At 57.7% G+C, this 16,824-nt stretch overlaps 1 protein-coding gene across 1 annotated transcript; it reads right to left on the bottom strand.

Moving 5' to 3' along the window:
• Positions 1-284: 284 nt before the first annotated feature.
• On the bottom strand, positions 285-12,956 carry WNT10A (Wnt family member 10A). The gene is given in 5 exon segments (XM_059393493.1): positions 285-1,544; positions 4,095-4,474; positions 11,384-11,612; positions 11,614-11,647; positions 12,664-12,956. Coding segments are annotated over 5 exon segments (1,254 nt in total). The 5' UTR covers positions 12,777-12,956; the 3' UTR covers positions 285-1,046.
• Positions 12,957-16,824: the final 3,868 nt, after the last annotated feature.

Here is a 16,824-nt window from a genome sequence, read left to right as displayed (position 1 = left end):
AGGCAGAATGGAACTATAAATACAGAGAATGAGCTGATGGTTGCCTGAGGGAAAGGGGCTTGGGGGATGGACAAAATGGGTGAAGGGGAGTGGGAGAGGAAGGCTTCCAGTTATGGAATGAATTAGTCATAGGAACACAAGGCACAGCATAGGGAATACAGTCACTGGCATTGTAACAGCGTCCTATGGTGACAGATGGTAGCTTGTCTGTAGTGAGCACAGCTTAATGGATAGACTTGTCCAATCACTATTTTGTACATCTGCAACTAATGTAACATTGTGTGTCAACTGTACTCAAAAAGGTTTTTTAATGCAAACAAAAAATAAAGGGGCCCCACTCCCCACAAATCACTCTACATGAGCCCCAAGCTTTATTTTCTTCACCGCACAGAGCATCGTCTGAGATGACCTCGTTCATGTGTTTACTTGTTTATTGTCCCTCTCCCCCAACCAGGATGTAAACTCCAAAAGGACAGGTGCTGTGTCTCTCTTATTCACATCTGTATCCTCAGCACCCTTCGTCCCCTGCAGAGTGCCAGGCCACAAAAAAGTGCAAAATAAATATTTGTTAAATGAACATGAACGATGAGGAGAAGAGGCCCTTGGGGGAGGGCATCGGCGGCCTCTACAGAATCACTTCAGCTCAGTGACGTCCATTTTTTCTTTTCTAATCATCCGCCCCCTGCCCATCGGCTTCCATTCCCTCTCTCTCCAGGGGGAAGAGGTGAAGACAGGAAACGGGAAAGGCCCAGAGACTGCCCCATGACAATCGCCCTCGCCCTGGGTGTGGGTTAATTCCCAGCCCAGAGGAGATGACTGAGCCTGGGGCAACGAGCATTGAGGCACACCGGGAGCCCACAGAAGTGAGGGGTGGCGTTCAGGCAGGTGGGGACTGCCTCCTGATTGCCGATCTGACCCTCAGAGCCTGGAGGTCCCTCTCCGATCAGAGGGTCCAAACTCCTCTCCCAGGAGTCTGGACGACGACGCTGTCCGGAGAGCCAATCTGGCAAGCGGCAGAGGGCCGGGCTCCGGCTGGGGCCCTCCGCTCACTTGCAGACGCTGACCCACTCGGTGATGCGGCACTCCTCGCAGACGACGAAGCAGCACCAGTGGAAGCGGCAGTGGCAGCGCTCGCTGCGCGTCTGGCGCAGGATGTTGTGGCCGCGGCCGCAGCACATGCTGCCACAGCCGTCAGGGCCCGCGCTGCTCTTGTTGCACAGGCGGCCCACGGTGCCCGCCGAGTCCAGGCGCGGCTCGCGCTCGCAGAAGTCGGGCGACTTCTCGAAGTAGACGAGGTCGGCGGGGCTGGCGCGGCGCCGCGACCCCGGGACGCCCGGGGCGGGCGAGGGGGCCCCCGCGGGGCCGGGCTCCAGCTGGCCGCCGTTGCGGTTGTGCGGCCGGATGAGCGTGGCGCGGTGGAAGCGGCTGCGCAGCAGCGCCCCCACGGCGCGGAACTCCGGCGTCACCTGCCAGCACGTCTTGAGCTGGCAGCTGCCCGACGTGCCGTGGCACTTGCACTTCCGCCGCATGTTCTCCATCACCGCCTGCGGAGGGAGGCACGGCGAGGGGTGACGCCCGCGGCCAGCCCCACGGCCCTCCTCCCAGCGCAGACACTGGCCTTCCAGAATCTCGGAGAATTCTGAAACTGACTCCCATCGAACACAGGCAAAAGCTGAGGCCCGAAACAGAACGGGGCGAGGGGGGCGGGGCGGGCGGAGGTGTGTGGGTGTGTGTAGGATTGCGGGCTGTGGGCCGCACGGCTCCTGAGCCTGGCAGTCCCGAGAACAACTCCCGCCTGCTCTTCAGGACTGTTCTCCCATCCCTCCTCCCACCAGGCCAGGTCCTGGGGGAATTCCCTCCTTCCTCCCCTCCTCTCCTTTTCCAGCAGCTGCAGGGGGCCCTTGGGGCTGGAGGCTCTCGCTTCCTGAGGGGGGATCCCAGATCCTCAGGGAAATTCCCTCTCCTTCCACCCCTCAGGTGGGGGCCAGGAGCAGGGGTGGGTGCTGGCCCCAATATATCTCATACCCAAAGCTTCTGGCCTCTATCCAGGCATGAGTTGGGGCTGTGGAGAGTCTGAGAAAGCCCCTCTCAGCCTCTGGCCCTGCAGCCCTTCGCAGAGAGCCTACGGAGGGGACAGAAACTGGGGACACTCCTCTCTCCTCCATTATACTGGCTGGGGCTTATTCTGCCCAATGCTGAATGCCACGGTTCCTCCTAGGGGAGAGTGAGCATCAACAGGGGCCAAAGGCTCTACCTGCCTACAGAACGGGAAGAGTCCCAGAGAACCAGCCCCCCCCCCCCCGCAATGAAAATGAGGACAAGACCCCACACCTCCAAGGGAAGTAGTTACAGGAATACAGCCTACCCACTGCCTCTGCCCAGCTCTCAGCCTGCTCTAGAATCTCCTCCCAAAGAACCCCTTGCCATTATTATCCTCACTAGAGACACCAGAAGCAGTTGGCCACATCTTCTCCCCCCACCCCCAGATTCCATTCCAGAACACAACATCTGGTGGGGAGAGCAATGATCTGGGGCCCTCCAACCTGGGCGGTTAAGGCCACAAAACAGAGACCATGCCTTCTGAGTCTTAAAAGGCCCCTCTGCTGGTAGGTGCAGCCTGTGGTGTCAGCACCATGGAGGAACCAGCCCAAGCCCCCCCACCCCACCCCCTACCAACAGCTCCAGAACGTTTGCTTCCCACAGGCAGCAGCCATTAATTAAGCAGTTTAACAAGGAGGGGGAGGTACTGTTGGTATGGGCTGGGATAGTATGGAAGCTTGGGAAAGAAGCTGGGTGAACAGGGCAGGGCTGGGTGGAAGCTGGATGTGACCTGAGGGTGTGTATGCCTCAGTTTACTTCACCTCTAAGTCAGGCTTGGAAGAGCTGAATCAGCTCCAAGTCTCTGAAAGGAAAAGGCAAATGGCCTGGGCTGAGAGGCCCGGAGAAAAGGGGATGCGGAGGGACAGATGCGAGCCAGAGCGAGGGGAAGGCAGAAACAAGGCCCGAAGGCAGGCCAGGCAGAGCCAGAGAGAAGGGATGGGGGCTGAGCAGCCAGGAAAGGAGGGTGCGGAGTTATGAGAGAGGACTAAGGGGGCATCTCAGTGGAGGCAGACGCAGAGTGCAGACAAGGCCACAGCTCAGTACAGGCAAGGCCGCAGCTCAGCTCGAGAGAGCACAGGCCTGGTGCTCAGCTGCCTGCAGACCAATCCTCCTTTCCCACTTCCTCCTAGGTTTCATGGCCTTGGGCAAGCTCCTCCATCTTTCTGTACCTCGGTTTCCGTATCTGAACACGAGGCTAATACTAGGACCCTCAGAGCTAGTTGTAAGGATTAAATAGGCTGCTAGGCACTAAGGTGCTCCAGGCAGTCCCTGACACATAGGAAGGACAAAATAAATGCAGGTGGTTATCCATTCCCTTCCCTAAATGCAGGAGATTATTCCTTTCCTTTCCTTTCTTCTTCTTCTTCTTTTTTTTTTTCTTTAATGAATGATCTTTGAGTAGTATGAACATTCAAAGGAAGGGAGGTAAAGAAGAAAAGCAACCATGCAACCCCCACACATGGTGGCCCCCAGGCACCTCCCCTTGCAGGAATCCCTCATTCTGCACAGAAAGGCTGCAAGAGGTCAAAGATCACAGCATAGGATAGCACAGAATCATGGAACATTAGAGCTGGGCCAGGGCTGGGGGGATGTAGGGAACTGGGTGATCCAGTTCAACTTTCTTGTTTTATAGGGGAGGTGACAGAGCGGCAGAGCAGGGCCAAGGCCCCCAAGGCCCTGATTGCAGTCCAGTGCCCCTTCCACCGCTCACTGCAAGGTAAGGAGAGGACCAGGCTGCCCAGCAGAGGGGGAAGCTGATCCAGGACAGGGCAGGTCTCATCCCTGCCTCCCCCACCTAGTCCAGTGCCTGGCACACAGTGGGCCTCCAATGCAGGTTTGAGGACTGGATTAGGCAGGGGGCAATGAGAAAGCTGCTGAGCTAGGTGGAGTGGCTGTGTTCCCTAGAGGAGAGGTCGGCCTGGGGTGGGGGAGGGGAGGAGCCCTAGGCAGAGGGGTCTGGAACAGGCCCCAGGCGGGGCGGGTGGGGCTCTCACCTGCCTCCCAACTCGGTTGTTGTGGAGCCTCATGCGTGCGTGGATATCTCTGTGAGGCTCCCGGGAGTCCAGAAAGTCCTTAGAGAAGCGCTCCCCGAAGCCCACGTCGGGGCTACAGCCGCCCCACTCCCAGGAGTCCTGCAGGCCCGGGCTGGCAGGGGGCAGAGCCGGGTGTTCCGGGACCCCGTGGCTCAGGCCCTTACCACGCTGGAGCGCGTCCAGCTGCAGGCGGTGCAGCTTCCGGCGGAAGGCCTCCTCGTCCCCGCGCCGGGAGGCGTCGCAGCCGCAAGCCCTCAGTTTACCCAGGGCACAGGCATTGGACACAGCGTGTACGACCCCGGCTGCAGCGATGGCGTAGGCGAAGGCGCTCTCTCGAAAGCCTGGGGGTGGAGATCCAGGAAACAGACTCTGGGGGGCTTCGATGTCTCAGATGTCTCATGCCTCCGCCCTCCCTGCCCAACCTTCTCACCATAAGAGGAGGAAACCGAGGCCCAGTGTTCGGGGAAGGTCTGGTACAGGGATACAGGCTCAAAGAGGGGCAGAAATCACCCCCTAGAAGTTTGGGGTGCAGAGTGGAGTGGGGAAGGCCTCCCCCAGAGCCCTCTTTTTGCTTGACACTCCATTCCTGGTTTCATTAACATCACCCTTAGCAAGCTCAGAGTCTGTGTCTACCTCTCTCCTGTTGGACAGAAAGTATCTGGTAAACGTTCTTTTGAAAATCAGGGACTGAATCTATTATCTCTCATGCTATGTTTGCAATTTTAAAAATAAGCCTGCAGAAAGAAGACAAAGTTTAACCTAAAAAAATATATTTATCATTCGTGATGGACTTCCAGGCCCCAGAGGATGCTAAAGATGCAGAAGGGCAAGTAAGAGGAAATGGTGTCCGCCTAAAGCTCCCGGCCCCAAGTCTGCCTTCCTGGTGTCACTCGCTTCTGCCGACTACAGAACATTCTCTGATGGCCAAGTTCAAGAGCCAGAGAAAAGACCCCATGAGTTTTCCCTTTCCCTGTCCACAGGCATCCCAGAAAATCTGAGAAAAGGGGATCATTCCACCACCTATCCTGCAGTGGGTCTAGGTCAGCTGAAGGGGTTGTTTAAGGGATGCTGAAACACAGCCCAGTGCCCTGCACGTAGTGTTGAAAGTTGAGAGGAAAGGGTGAGCTAAGGCAGACACTTTCCTTGAGATGCTCAGGGGCACGGACACCCTGATGAACCACTCTCAGGGGCCCAGGACTGGTCTCCACTACTGTTCTCCTCGGTGTTTCCCAGTCCGACCCATCCTCTGGGAAGGCCCTGGTAGGTCTGGGCCTCCTTGGCAGGGGGAGGTCTACTTGCAGAAGATGCTCTGGATCTGGGACCCACTTCTGGCTTATTCTGCATCTAGAAGGGACCAGCTAGCAGCATTTTCTGGTACAAGTCTCTGACCAACCTCTGAAATTGAGAGAGTGTGGGCAGTGGGACAAGAAGCCAGGAGCAATCAAGAGAACTCACCTGCGCCCAAGGCCAGACCCTAGCAGGAGAGCAGAGGCTTGCAGGAGACCAGAGATTCAGAGGAAAGAACTCTGAATCTTTCCACACTAGCATCGAAGACTGGAAGGACATGCTCTGGGAGTTCCCACAGACCTCAGAGAGCCAATAAGGACTGGACAGAGACCCTAGCCCAATCCCGCACCCTCCATGCTCACCCTCTGCATCACAGGGTCCTGTCCTCCTGTCCTTAGCTAGCCACTCACCCACCCTAAAAAACAAGATGTGTAGTCGTTGGAAGTATGAACTCTGGAGGCAAACTGTCTGTGTTCAAATCTTAGCTCTTCCATTTATTAGCTGTTAATAGCTATATGACCTTGGCCAAGTGACTTGACCTCTGTGCCTCAGTTTTCTCATCTGTAAAACAAGACTGTTACGAACTGCTTCATTGTTGTCCCAAGAATTAGTAAATTTCAAGTACTTAGAAGAGTATGTTACTCATAGTGAGTACTGCAGAAACATTAGCTGTTTTTGAGAAGTTCTTCATGCTGTCTCATTCCACTCACAACAGCTGTAGTTCCAAGCCATTGGTTCTTGTTTCCCCAATCAGGGACAGAGCCCAGCGGCTCATGACCTACTTTAGGATCAATCACATGGGCCACCAGAAGCCCAAGAAGCAGGCCATCCCTGTCCATCTTCTCTCTCCATCATCTCAGGACCTTTTCTGTAAGGAGCCCAGCTATGAGCAGACAGGAGGAGATGAGGATTGGCCTGAAGCCTTTTAAGGGGATGTTGGGAATTGGTGGGAGCTGGAGAGGAGTAGACACTGACATGGGAGGTGGGGCCCAAGGGAAAGTGCTTACCCACTGCCTTTCAGCTGTGGAACTCTCAGCATTTCTCCTATTGCTAGGGAGCTCATCAGCTCACTGCAAGGCCAAATGGCAATACTCAGATCTCCAGAAGCAGCTTGGGCCTCAGGAACCATCCCCCGCTTCAACACACACAGTGCAAAAGGGAGATAGATGCCCAAGGTCACAGGGGTTAGGTAGCCCACCAGCCCCAGCTCTCTCAGCTCCCAGGCCTGGTAACTTTCTGCTAAAGGACACTTGGCTCTAGGGAAGACATCCTCCTGAGTAAGAAACCCAAGTGTCCCCGGTCCCAATTCCTATGGCCCTATCTATGCATGCTACTAAGAAAGGGCAAGAGGCTGGTCCAAGGGGACATGCTGGGCCAATCACCATCTTCCGGGCTTTGTGACATTCAGAAGCAGGTCCAGAGAAGTCTGGAAAAATGTAGTTCACAATCTACAAAGAACACCCCTACCTAACCCAGGTAGCCAAAGACACCACGCCATGGCCTCTGGCAGCTGTCACAGCCACGTGCAGGGGCAGCCAGGCAGGGCCCTTGTGACCACCCTCTGCTGCAAGCATCCAGGATTCAGAGACATCCAGCCTCCTAGGTCTGCCCCCAGCTCCCACTCAGGGCCCCAGTTTCGGTCCTGGCCCTGACTGTCTGGGGCAGACACAGGCACTGTGCCATCTGGCCAGCTGGAGGGGGAGAGGGGTGGGGCCAGGGCCAGCTGGGCTGCCTGAAGCATGGAGGGAGGTGGGGGCTTGTTAAGACGCACAATTAGCTGTCCTGCCTTTGATCTGGGACAGGGACTGCCAGCATCTAAGTGGAGTCAGCTGCTGCTCCAGGATGGGGCTGGGGGAGGAGGATGGGAGGGCAGGGGAGCATGGATGAGAGAGGGTTCAGGAGCCAGTGGGAACTAGGAGGGATCAGAGACGCTTGAGCCCCGCCTATTTGAGTCAAAGAGGGAGGGAAGGGGAGAGATCTGGTCTCCATCCCCTCCATGCAAATCATCTGTGCATTGCTCCTGTGCCTGCGCTGAGAGAGAAAGAGGGAGAGAGGGTTGTGTGCATGTGGGAACACTTAGGGGTGACACTGAATGTGGCTACACGTTTGCACAAACAAAGGTAGGTGTGTGTGTGTGTGTGTTTATACGTGTCAGTTTCATTGCCTGGTAGCTCAGGGAGGCAGTGGTTGAGGGCAGTCTTTAAAGTCAGCTGGCCCACATTTGAGTCCTGGCTCCATAGTTCCCTTAGAAGCTGTGTAACTAATGGCAAGTTACCTAACCTCTCATTGCTTCATTTGTAAAATGAGGATACTAATAGCACCCATTGCATGGGAACTGTTTGAGGATCTTAAAGTACAGAAAAAGTGCTTCAGAACACTGCCAGACAGGGGCGCCTTCGTGGCTCAGTGGGTTAAGACTGTGCCTTCCATTCAGGTCATGATCCCAGAGTCCTGGGATCAAGCCCTACACCAGGCTCTCTGCTCAGTGGGGAGCCTACCTCTCTTCCCCTTCTGCCTGCCTCTCTGCCTATTTGTGATCTCTGTCTGCCAAATAAATAAATAAAATCTTTAAAAAAAACAAAGACAAAAACAAAACAGTGTCAGACAAACAGCAAGTACTTAATATGTATTAGCTAACTTATTGGGAGCTATTAGAATAATGGAACATTAGGTGATCCTGGTATATGATTGCCCAAGCTTCTGTCTCCCTATCTGCTTGTACCAGTAACCCCAAGCCTGCAGGCCTAGGCATAGAACCAAGCCTCCTCAAGGATGGCCGTAAAAGGGAGGTGGGAGAAGAAAAAGCCAGGGCTTTGGAGAGCAGACCCTGAACTCCCAAACTGGGCTTCCATTGGGCTGAGAGCCTGGCTGGCTGCTGGGCCTCATGCCCCCTCTTTCCATCCATTCTAGATGGGTCTGGGCCTTGGAAGAGGGCAAGACTAACCTGTGTGGGTGTTCCTAGGGCCTGCTGCTGGAATCTCCTACACTTGCCTCCACCAGCCTCTCCCTGGCCCCTCACCCCCTCTTTCCACTCCATTGTCCCCTGTATTGAGTGACAGATGAATAGGTGTTCTAGTACACACGATGAGGGGCTTCCCTCCAGATGTGTTGCCCAGCAGATTCCAATGGTCTGGATCCTCAAAACAAAAACCTGGGGATATCAGTGCCCTGGACCTTAGGTCAGAGCCACCCCTGGGTCGGGGACCTTCCCACAGCTTTTTTTGGATTCTAGCCCCCGAGAGGCCTCTCTCCCTGTCCCTACCCACCCAGGTTCTAGCACCCTGTCATGCCCTCTCCTGGACTGGGTAAAGCCCTGTTATATGCCCTGCCTTCCCAAGTATGTCCACTCTAGATGTTCAAGCACCTTTTCCTCCTACACTGGAACCTCATCCCTTTACCCAATCCATTTCTGGGGACATGCCAGGACAATCAGATGCAGTAACAGCATTAAGGTGGAAGTCCCAAGGGACCACCTCTTCCTAGCAGTCTCTGAACTCTAGATATAGCAGAACGAACCTTTAAGAGAACCCCACTGGCAATCTGGGTTGGAAGAGGGGTCAGTGCCCCGTCTTCCACTTGGGGGAAACAGGTCACCTGACCCAACATGGGACAATTCACAATTTGAAAAGAACACTGGGGGAAGGACCCAGCACAGGGATTGGCTGCCACCAAGAATGGTCCCACAGAAGTCAAATTTAGCCAGTCTTTGTGGTGATGGGCAGGGGATATAACCCCACAGGAGGATGAAGGATGAATCCAGATACAGAGTGAGGGAAGGGTTGTAATGGTGGCCGGCGGCAGGAGAAAGTGGCAATTTTTTCCAGAAGCCCAGAGTCCCCAGCGAGGAGGGAGAGGTAGAAAATAGGGTGTCGCAATGCGGGAGCAGAAGCCACCTAGTAGGACAGTGTTTCAAGGCCGAAGGAAGGAGCCCAGCCCCACTGCCAGAGCCCGGGAGCCGCTGTCCCGCCCCTTCTCCCCGCACTGCGCACCGCCCCGCCCCGGCTAGCCCCGGCAAGTCTCCCCCTCCACCCCTAACCTACCCCCTACCCGTCCCCCCAGCTCACCTCCCGCGTATTAAACTGCAGGTGAACCCGGGAGCGCCTGGCGCCGCGCCAAGCCCGCGCGCTTCCACCGCTCCGAACTCACCCCTGACCTTCAAAGACCCCACGTCCTCTACCGAGCCCCACAGACCTCTCGCGGCCGAAGTAATCAAGACGCTTGGGCTCACTCTATCTAGAGGGAACAGGAGGCCCAGAGGGCAAGAGGGGACACCGAGGCCGGCAAGAGGGATGAAGAGCTTGCCTTGCCTTGCCTTGCCTCACCAGAAGCGGCTGGGGTGAGAACCTCAGCGCCTGTCCAACGCCCCCCGCCCACGCGAGCAGAACCCAAATCAAGGACTGGGTGGGGGGGTTCCTCATTGCGTGGGCCCGAGGGCTGGAGGGAACACGGGGCGTCGGGGAACTCACGGGTCACCTAGAAACCCGGAGTAGGAGCTGCCGCTCGGCGGCCGGGGAGAGCTCCCGCCCGGCCAGGGCAGGACAGAGGCACAGGCCTGTACCGTGACGTGGGCGAGCGCGGGCGGCTGGGGCTGGGCGCTAGGCCCGGGTCCCCCCGTAGCCGCCGTCTGCCGGTTCTGCGGGGCTCGGGTGCAGCGGGGCGCGCGGGCGGGGCGGGGAGCGCGGGGCAGGGGCGGCGGGGGGGGGGATGGGGGTGAGGGGAGCCCCTTGGAGAGCCGCGCGGCTAGGGCCGGGAGCCGTCTGCCGCGGCCCCGCGGGGATTAGTTCGCGGCTGCATGCCGCCACACGCGTCGGGCTGGGCTCGGCCGGGTAGAAACAGCGCCCCGGGCGCGCGGGGGAGGGAGTGGGGAGGGCGCGCGGGGGCGGGGCGGGCGGCCCGGAGCTGGGCTGGGGGAGGCTGCGTTGGCCCCGGACTTGCTCCCTGGGGGCCCCTGGGGATGCAAGGAGGGGTCCTAGTGAAAAGGGGATTGTCCCCAGCTGGCCGAGTTCTTTTTGAAATTAGGGTACCTCGGAGTCTGACTCCTCCAGAAGTCTCTGGGCCCCAAGGCCACAGGGTATAGGGGTACCCCTCTTCCTCCACTGTCAACTGAGAATTGGACAAGTCCCAAGGAGCCAGGTCCCCACACTGTCCCACTCAGGTAGCTGAGAGGCAAAGATAGATACACCCCCCCATCTTCCCCAAAAGATCTGAGTCAAGACCTAAGGTACTAAGGCAGGAGGTGGGTGTGAGCAGAAACTATCTCCAGCCCAAGCTCCTCTAGAGGTTGTCACGATAGACCCTGGGTCACCCAGAAGTCCCAGGGGAGGACAGGGAGTGGGCTGGGGCTTCTATGGGCTGTGAGGGGAAGAGGGGTTGGCAGAGCTGTCAGGCCTGCTGGGCGGGAGGCATGCACACACCCAGAGCCTCTGATTCAGAGAAGGTTCTCGGGGGCGGCGAGAATGACACAGAGGCTGGTGGTGTACCCTGCCTGCTGGGAAGAGCTTTTGCAGAAGTACAGACATTTTACCTGCCCGGGCTTCCCTCACCCACACCTTTCGGGAAAAATCCTTCCTGCTGGCTCTGGGCACCTTATCCCAGGCTCTCCAACCTAAATGCTGTTTACTAGGGAGAGGGAGGATTGAGAAAGGTGACAAATGTGGATCTTTCCTAAGCCTGAGATATACAGTGTCAATGACAGGGCAGGCTAAACCAGGAGTCAGTTCTCAGGCATGGAACCCGCTACCCTCAGCCCAAGCAGCTCAGGCTGGAGACACATCTGCCCCGTTTGTCTGGCCCCCGGTAGACCAGCCAAGACCAGATAGGAGCAGTCTGGCTGGTAGATGGGCACCTGGGGGGGGGGGGCTAGTTGCCAGTTTGAGGGAGTGTGTTGGGGGTAGTTGGCTTTCCTGATGAAGGTGCTGGATGGGTACGCAGAAGGGCAAGGGGAGTGGGGAGGGGGCAGCTACCTCGGCTGAAGATGGGGCTTTCATAGGGGATCTTGTTTCGAGTCTCCAGACTAGAGCAATTCCAGCGCTGGTCCCGGAACTGGTGCTGGCACTCGTGGATGGCGATCTGGATGCCCTGGATGGCCGAGGCGGCCACATCGGGGTGACGCACACACACTTCCATCTGCCTCCTGCTCAGGCCTGGCAATGTCAGGCACACCGTGTTGGCATTGAGCACAGGCTCCGGGGGGGAGGCGGAGGCCCAGAATGTCGTTGGGTGCAGACCTGCAGGAAGTGAGGAGTGGGTGTGGGTGAGCGTTTGGGGGAGCTAAGAGGGCCCCACTTAGCAATCCACACTCTGTCCCAAAGGCCAGAGTCCCCCTGTTCCAACCTCTGCTTCTAAAGGTTAGGCTTACAGGTAGAGTCCTAAAGCCTTCTCCTTTCCTTGGTCCTCTTATCATCATTGCCTCCAAAGCCACTTGCCCAGCTGCACACCTACACAAGTTAACGTGTAAATGCACACACATCCAAAATGCGCACATATTTCATAAGGACCTGCTGAGGCCCTGATGCTCACGTCCGTAGCATTCCCCAGGACACCACTCCCAATGCCTGTTTCAGACCGTCCCAATCACACTGACACATTTCTCACACATTGAGGGGGCCACACAGACCCAAGAACACTTACACACATGCACACTGCAGACAGAGCGATACATGCGCACACACAGACCCAAGAATGAACACAGGAACATCTTAACATGTATCTGATCTGTAAACTCTCAGTCGCACACATGTGCACACACAGACTGCTGTTTACAACTTAACCCCCAGGGTTCACAAAATCACACACACACACACTGAGAACCCTTCTGACTGCAGCTGTCTCAGTGACCCCACCTGAACTACTCCCTTCCAGCACCCCCCACCCCCAGTGCCCCTGCCAGGGGAGTCATCTCTGAGGTGGAGCAAGGCAGTTTGAGCTCTTTCCTGGGGGTGGGGACGCATTCCCCCAGCCTGGGGCGGACTCCAGGTTGGCACCTTCCCCCTCACACATACACCCGGTCTGCTAGTAGCCTTCACTTTCCTGGGTACAGCCTTGTCTCCGTGGACTGCCTGGATTCTGTCACCAGTTCAGCCCCCACCTATGAGGGCAGTGTCTTTCATTGGGCACCAGCACTTTCCTGCGACACAGTCCCTCCCTCCTTCCAGGGTCCCCTGCCCCAGCGGGAGCGCCAGAGGCCCCCCGCGGCTGGGGGTCGCAGCTCTCCAGGAGGGCGGGGCGGAAGGTGAGGGCTCACCTGGGCACGGCGGTAGCCAGCAGCAGTAGGAAGAAGAAGAGCGCGCAGAGCGCGGGCCGCGGCTGGGGCCGAGGTCGGAGCCGCGGCCAGGGGCAAGGGTGGGTGCTGCCCATGGCGCGCGGGCCGTCACGGGCCAGGAGTGGGGGGCTCACAGCCCGGCGGGACCGGCGAGCCAGGGGCGACGGCGCATGATCCGCAGGGGTCGGGGCGGCTGCGACACAGAGCTCCGACTCGGGTCACGGCTCCGGGAGCAGACGGCGCCCGCCTCCCCGCCCCGGGGGGCGGCGCCCCCGGGCCCCCCCCGGGGGGGGGGGGGGGGGCGGGCGGGCGCACCGGGCACCTCCTGGCACAGGGGTCCAGGGAATTTCCCAAGGCCCCCCTGCGACAACTCCTGGTGCCTCTCGAGGGTAAGGAGGGGGCCGGAGGTGCTGCGGGCTGGGGACGAGAGGTTGGGGTGCCGGGGAGCCCCCCAGAGCAGCGCCTCAAGCCTGCGTGCTTCCGAGGGCGTGCGAGGCGGGCGGGGGTGGGGTGGGGTGGGGTGTGGGGGGGGCGGCGCTGTCTGTGCCCGGCCCCACCGCCCAGAGAGTGAGTGACTGTCCCGGATCAGGGATCTCTGCCGCCTCCCCTTTCCTCCCCCCCCTCCCCCCCCCCCCCCCCCCCCCCCCCCCCCCCCCCGCCCATGTGTCTCAGGGCTCTACCCCAGGTGACGTCACGACGGGGGAGTGTGTACGGGTCGTGAGGCCACCGCGACCGCTCAGGACTCGGGGTGGAAGCGGCGGTGCGGAGGGCAGAGGAAGGAGAAGTGTTGGGGGTCCGTGCGCGCGCGTGCACGTGGAGGTGCCAGTGCCAGGGGCGCGCTGGTTTGTGTAAGAAACTGTATGTTACTGCGAGGCCTATGTGTCTGGCAGAGACAGAGCTGCCCGGGAGGTGTCCTCTCAATATACACACCTGCAGGGGCTGGAGGGGAGGGGCTGGCCCCCCTGCTTGCCTCTCCCACCTCAGGAGGGACTTCCCGGGCTTGGCTGGTGTGGCAGGTGTGGGGGGTCCCGTGAAGAGGTTTGACAGCCTCTGGATTTTGCTTTTCTTCCTTTTGTGACTTTAAACAGGTGCCTCAGGCTCACTGACCCACCCTCTGCCCCTTTGTGAAAGGAAGTTATAGAAGCCCACCTCACCTAGTCATCTAGTTGGTGAGCCAATGAAAGTAAATGCTTGTTTGGGAGCAGAGCTCCCTGGGGTGACAGGCCCTGGGAGAGGGATTAGTGAGCTCTTTAATCCTCAAAGTGTGCTTTGGGGGTCATCTTATTTTGTCCCCTTTGATTTCAAAAGAAAATAATGAGGGGCACCTGGGTGGCTCAGTGGGTTAAGCCTCTGCCTTCAGCTCAGGTCATGATCTCAGGGTCCTGGGATCCAGCCCCCCATCGGGCTCTCTGCTCAGCGAGGAGCCTGTGTCCCTCTGCCTCTCTGCCTACTTGTGATCTCTCTCTCTCTGTGTCAAATAAATAAATAAAATCTTTAAAAAAAAAGAAGAAGAAGAAGAAGAAGAAGAAGAAGAAGAAGAAGAAGAAGAAGAAGAAGAAAAGAATGAGGGTCAGAGAGGGCCATGAATTACTCAAGGTCACACAGCAAATTAGTCCAAGAGCTGGAATTGAGCCCAGTTCCCTTGACCCTGCACATAGTAGCAGTGGCCCCAACACTGAGTGTTGTTTGCCCCGGGCCTTCCTGCAGATGCTCCGGCTCTTGACTGGCCCCGGTACTTGTACTTGGCTCTCTGGGAGCTACCCCAACCCAGGCTCCTGGCTCAGGCCCACTCCTCTTTGGGATTTTCCTCTTGCCCTCCCACCCCAGCTGAACACTGAGCTCATCTCAGTATGGAGTGAGTATAGGAGACCCAGGCAAGGGCCTGAGAAATCAGAAGGTTGGAGGCAGAGGCTCCAGCTTCTGCTTCTGGTTCCAACCTGGACCCTGATAGGGAATGGTACTCTCACTGTGGCCTTAGCCTCCTCCTCTGTAAAATGGGTGTAAGGCTTCCAGTCTATATACACACCTCCCTCCCAACCTCATTGTCCTCTCCTGGTTTAAGGACAAACTCTGGGCTCTGAGACAAAAGGGGCCCATTCCTGGAATTGCCCATCCCTGGGGAATTGGAAAGGGGTGGGGCCTTCCCTGTCCCCAGACTGTCAGGTGGTAGGGGCAGCCTGAGCACCAGCAGGCTGACGGCATCCTCCCACCCCCCTTTTCCCCCCATCTCTGCCGGCAGCCACCGCAGCTGTCAGGAATTAAGGGCTTGAGGCTGCTGGGGGTGGGGGTGGGGCGATGGGGGGGGGAGCAGTCTGGCTGGACAGCAGGAAAACAGCCGGGGGCAGGAAGCAGTCTGCGTCAGCCAGAGCCTTGTTTGACCTCAGCCGCCCCCTGCCCTCCCCACTCTTCCTTCGCCATGCTGCAGGGACAAGGACAGCTTGGGTCTGGAGTTTGGGAAGAGTATGCGGCAGGTACAGCAGGACCAGACTCAGTACAGGAAGGAGGCAGTGAGTCTGGGCTGGGAGAGGGCTCCACAGAGACAAGCCAGCCTGGGAGTCATGTACCCATTGGCTGTTGGGGAAACTGAGGTGCAGAAAGGATTAGGAAGAGGCCGAAGGTGGGACAGGGAATGCATTCATGACCTCCTTACTCCCTGGGTAGAGCTCACACCAGTCTTCCATGCTTGATGCATCCTATGTACCCCCTGGGATAGGCTGTTGTGCGGAATACTGATTCTGGGTCCCAGGCAGCAGAATCAGCCTGCCCAGGGGCAAGGCCTAGATTATCTCAAGTGATTTTCATGAGGACCAAATTTCGGGAATTCTACTGAGGTGCTTGAGAGGCCATTTTTTCCCCCTTTGACCTGCTTTTGCCTAGGGAAGGTCTCTCTGTCCCCCACCCCCTACAGTTCATGAAATATAGAGGTGTAAAAGAGAGGGAGAAGACCCTTTCTTTGGAAAACCCCAGGAAGCAAATAATGACTCTCAAGTCTCGTTTGCACTTGGGCATAGTTCTAGCCTGATGTTATGAGGGTCTAAATGTGCCCAAGCCTGGGGCATTTCTCAGGACAAGGAGAGGCATATGTAGGCACAGGACCTTGGCATATGCAGAGATGAGGTCCAGAAAGAGGGTCTACAACTGGAGCCCGAATCCCAAATGACCCCCCCGCCAGTGGGCAAGCCCCTATCAGCAGCCCCCAGACCCCGCCCTGGCTCTGCCCTGGGCCCTGGCCCTCAGCCCAGCCCCAGCCCCCGCAGCCGCCAGCTGAGACCAAAATTATAGGGGCCAATGGGGGTGGGGGGAGCAGTAGGGATTAAAGGCAGCTTGGAGAATGGTTCCAGCTGTGGTAACTCTGGAGGAGGCTGCAGGGAAGGGAGGGCAAGGGGAGGCATCAGGGTGAGAACAGGTGGGCCCCTCATGGCCCCAACCTGGTCCAGGCCAGGCTCAGTCCTGAGAAGTCTGTCTTGGTGGAAAGGGAAGGAGCCCCAGACCCATAAGGGAGCTCCTTTATCTTATCCTTCAGGCCTCAGGGACCAGCACACCTCAGCAAGGTAAGGGGAATAACTTGTTGTTTTAGTCCCAAACTCCCCTCCAGATGAGATGGTCATCAGAAGCAGGGGAAAATGAGCCCTTGGCCTTATTCCAGCTGCATCCCCACCCAGCTGCCTGCATTCTGGCTGTTCCTGATGTGGTCATGCACACATCTGGGGCGCCTCTGTGCTCTTCCACCATCTCCCCAGTACCACATGTCCCCCCCCACCACTCAGCCAGCAGGGAACCTTCATGGCTCAGACTGTGCCTGGGGCTGAGCAGGAGATGAGCAAGGCTTGGTGGTGAGGGGGCATTTCTGAGCTCTGCATCCAGCCTTCTTCCAAGGCAGCAGTGCAAGGGCACAGAGCTGTCTCTGAGCTTAAACATGGCCAAGATAGTGGTCAAAAATGGTGCCTTTCAAGCCAAGGCTCTCACCCAGCACAGAAGCCCAGACTCCCACTGAGCTTGGTCCCAGAGGATGGACTGAGAGCATACAACTAGCCATTTGAAGGTTGCAATGTCCTTTTACCAGGTACTCCAAAGCTATTAGGCACCCCCATTTTTGACGGGAAAACTGAGGCTCAGAGAGATTTATAGACTTGATCAAGGTCA

This window comes from Mustela nigripes, chromosome 3 (genome assembly GCF_022355385.1).
Source record: "Mustela nigripes isolate SB6536 chromosome 3, MUSNIG.SB6536, whole genome shotgun sequence".
Taxonomy (NCBI): Eukaryota; Metazoa; Chordata; class Mammalia; order Carnivora; family Mustelidae; genus Mustela; species Mustela nigripes.
The sequence above is the reverse complement of the archived record's forward strand: the minus strand, read 5'-3'. Positions and strand labels throughout refer to the sequence as shown.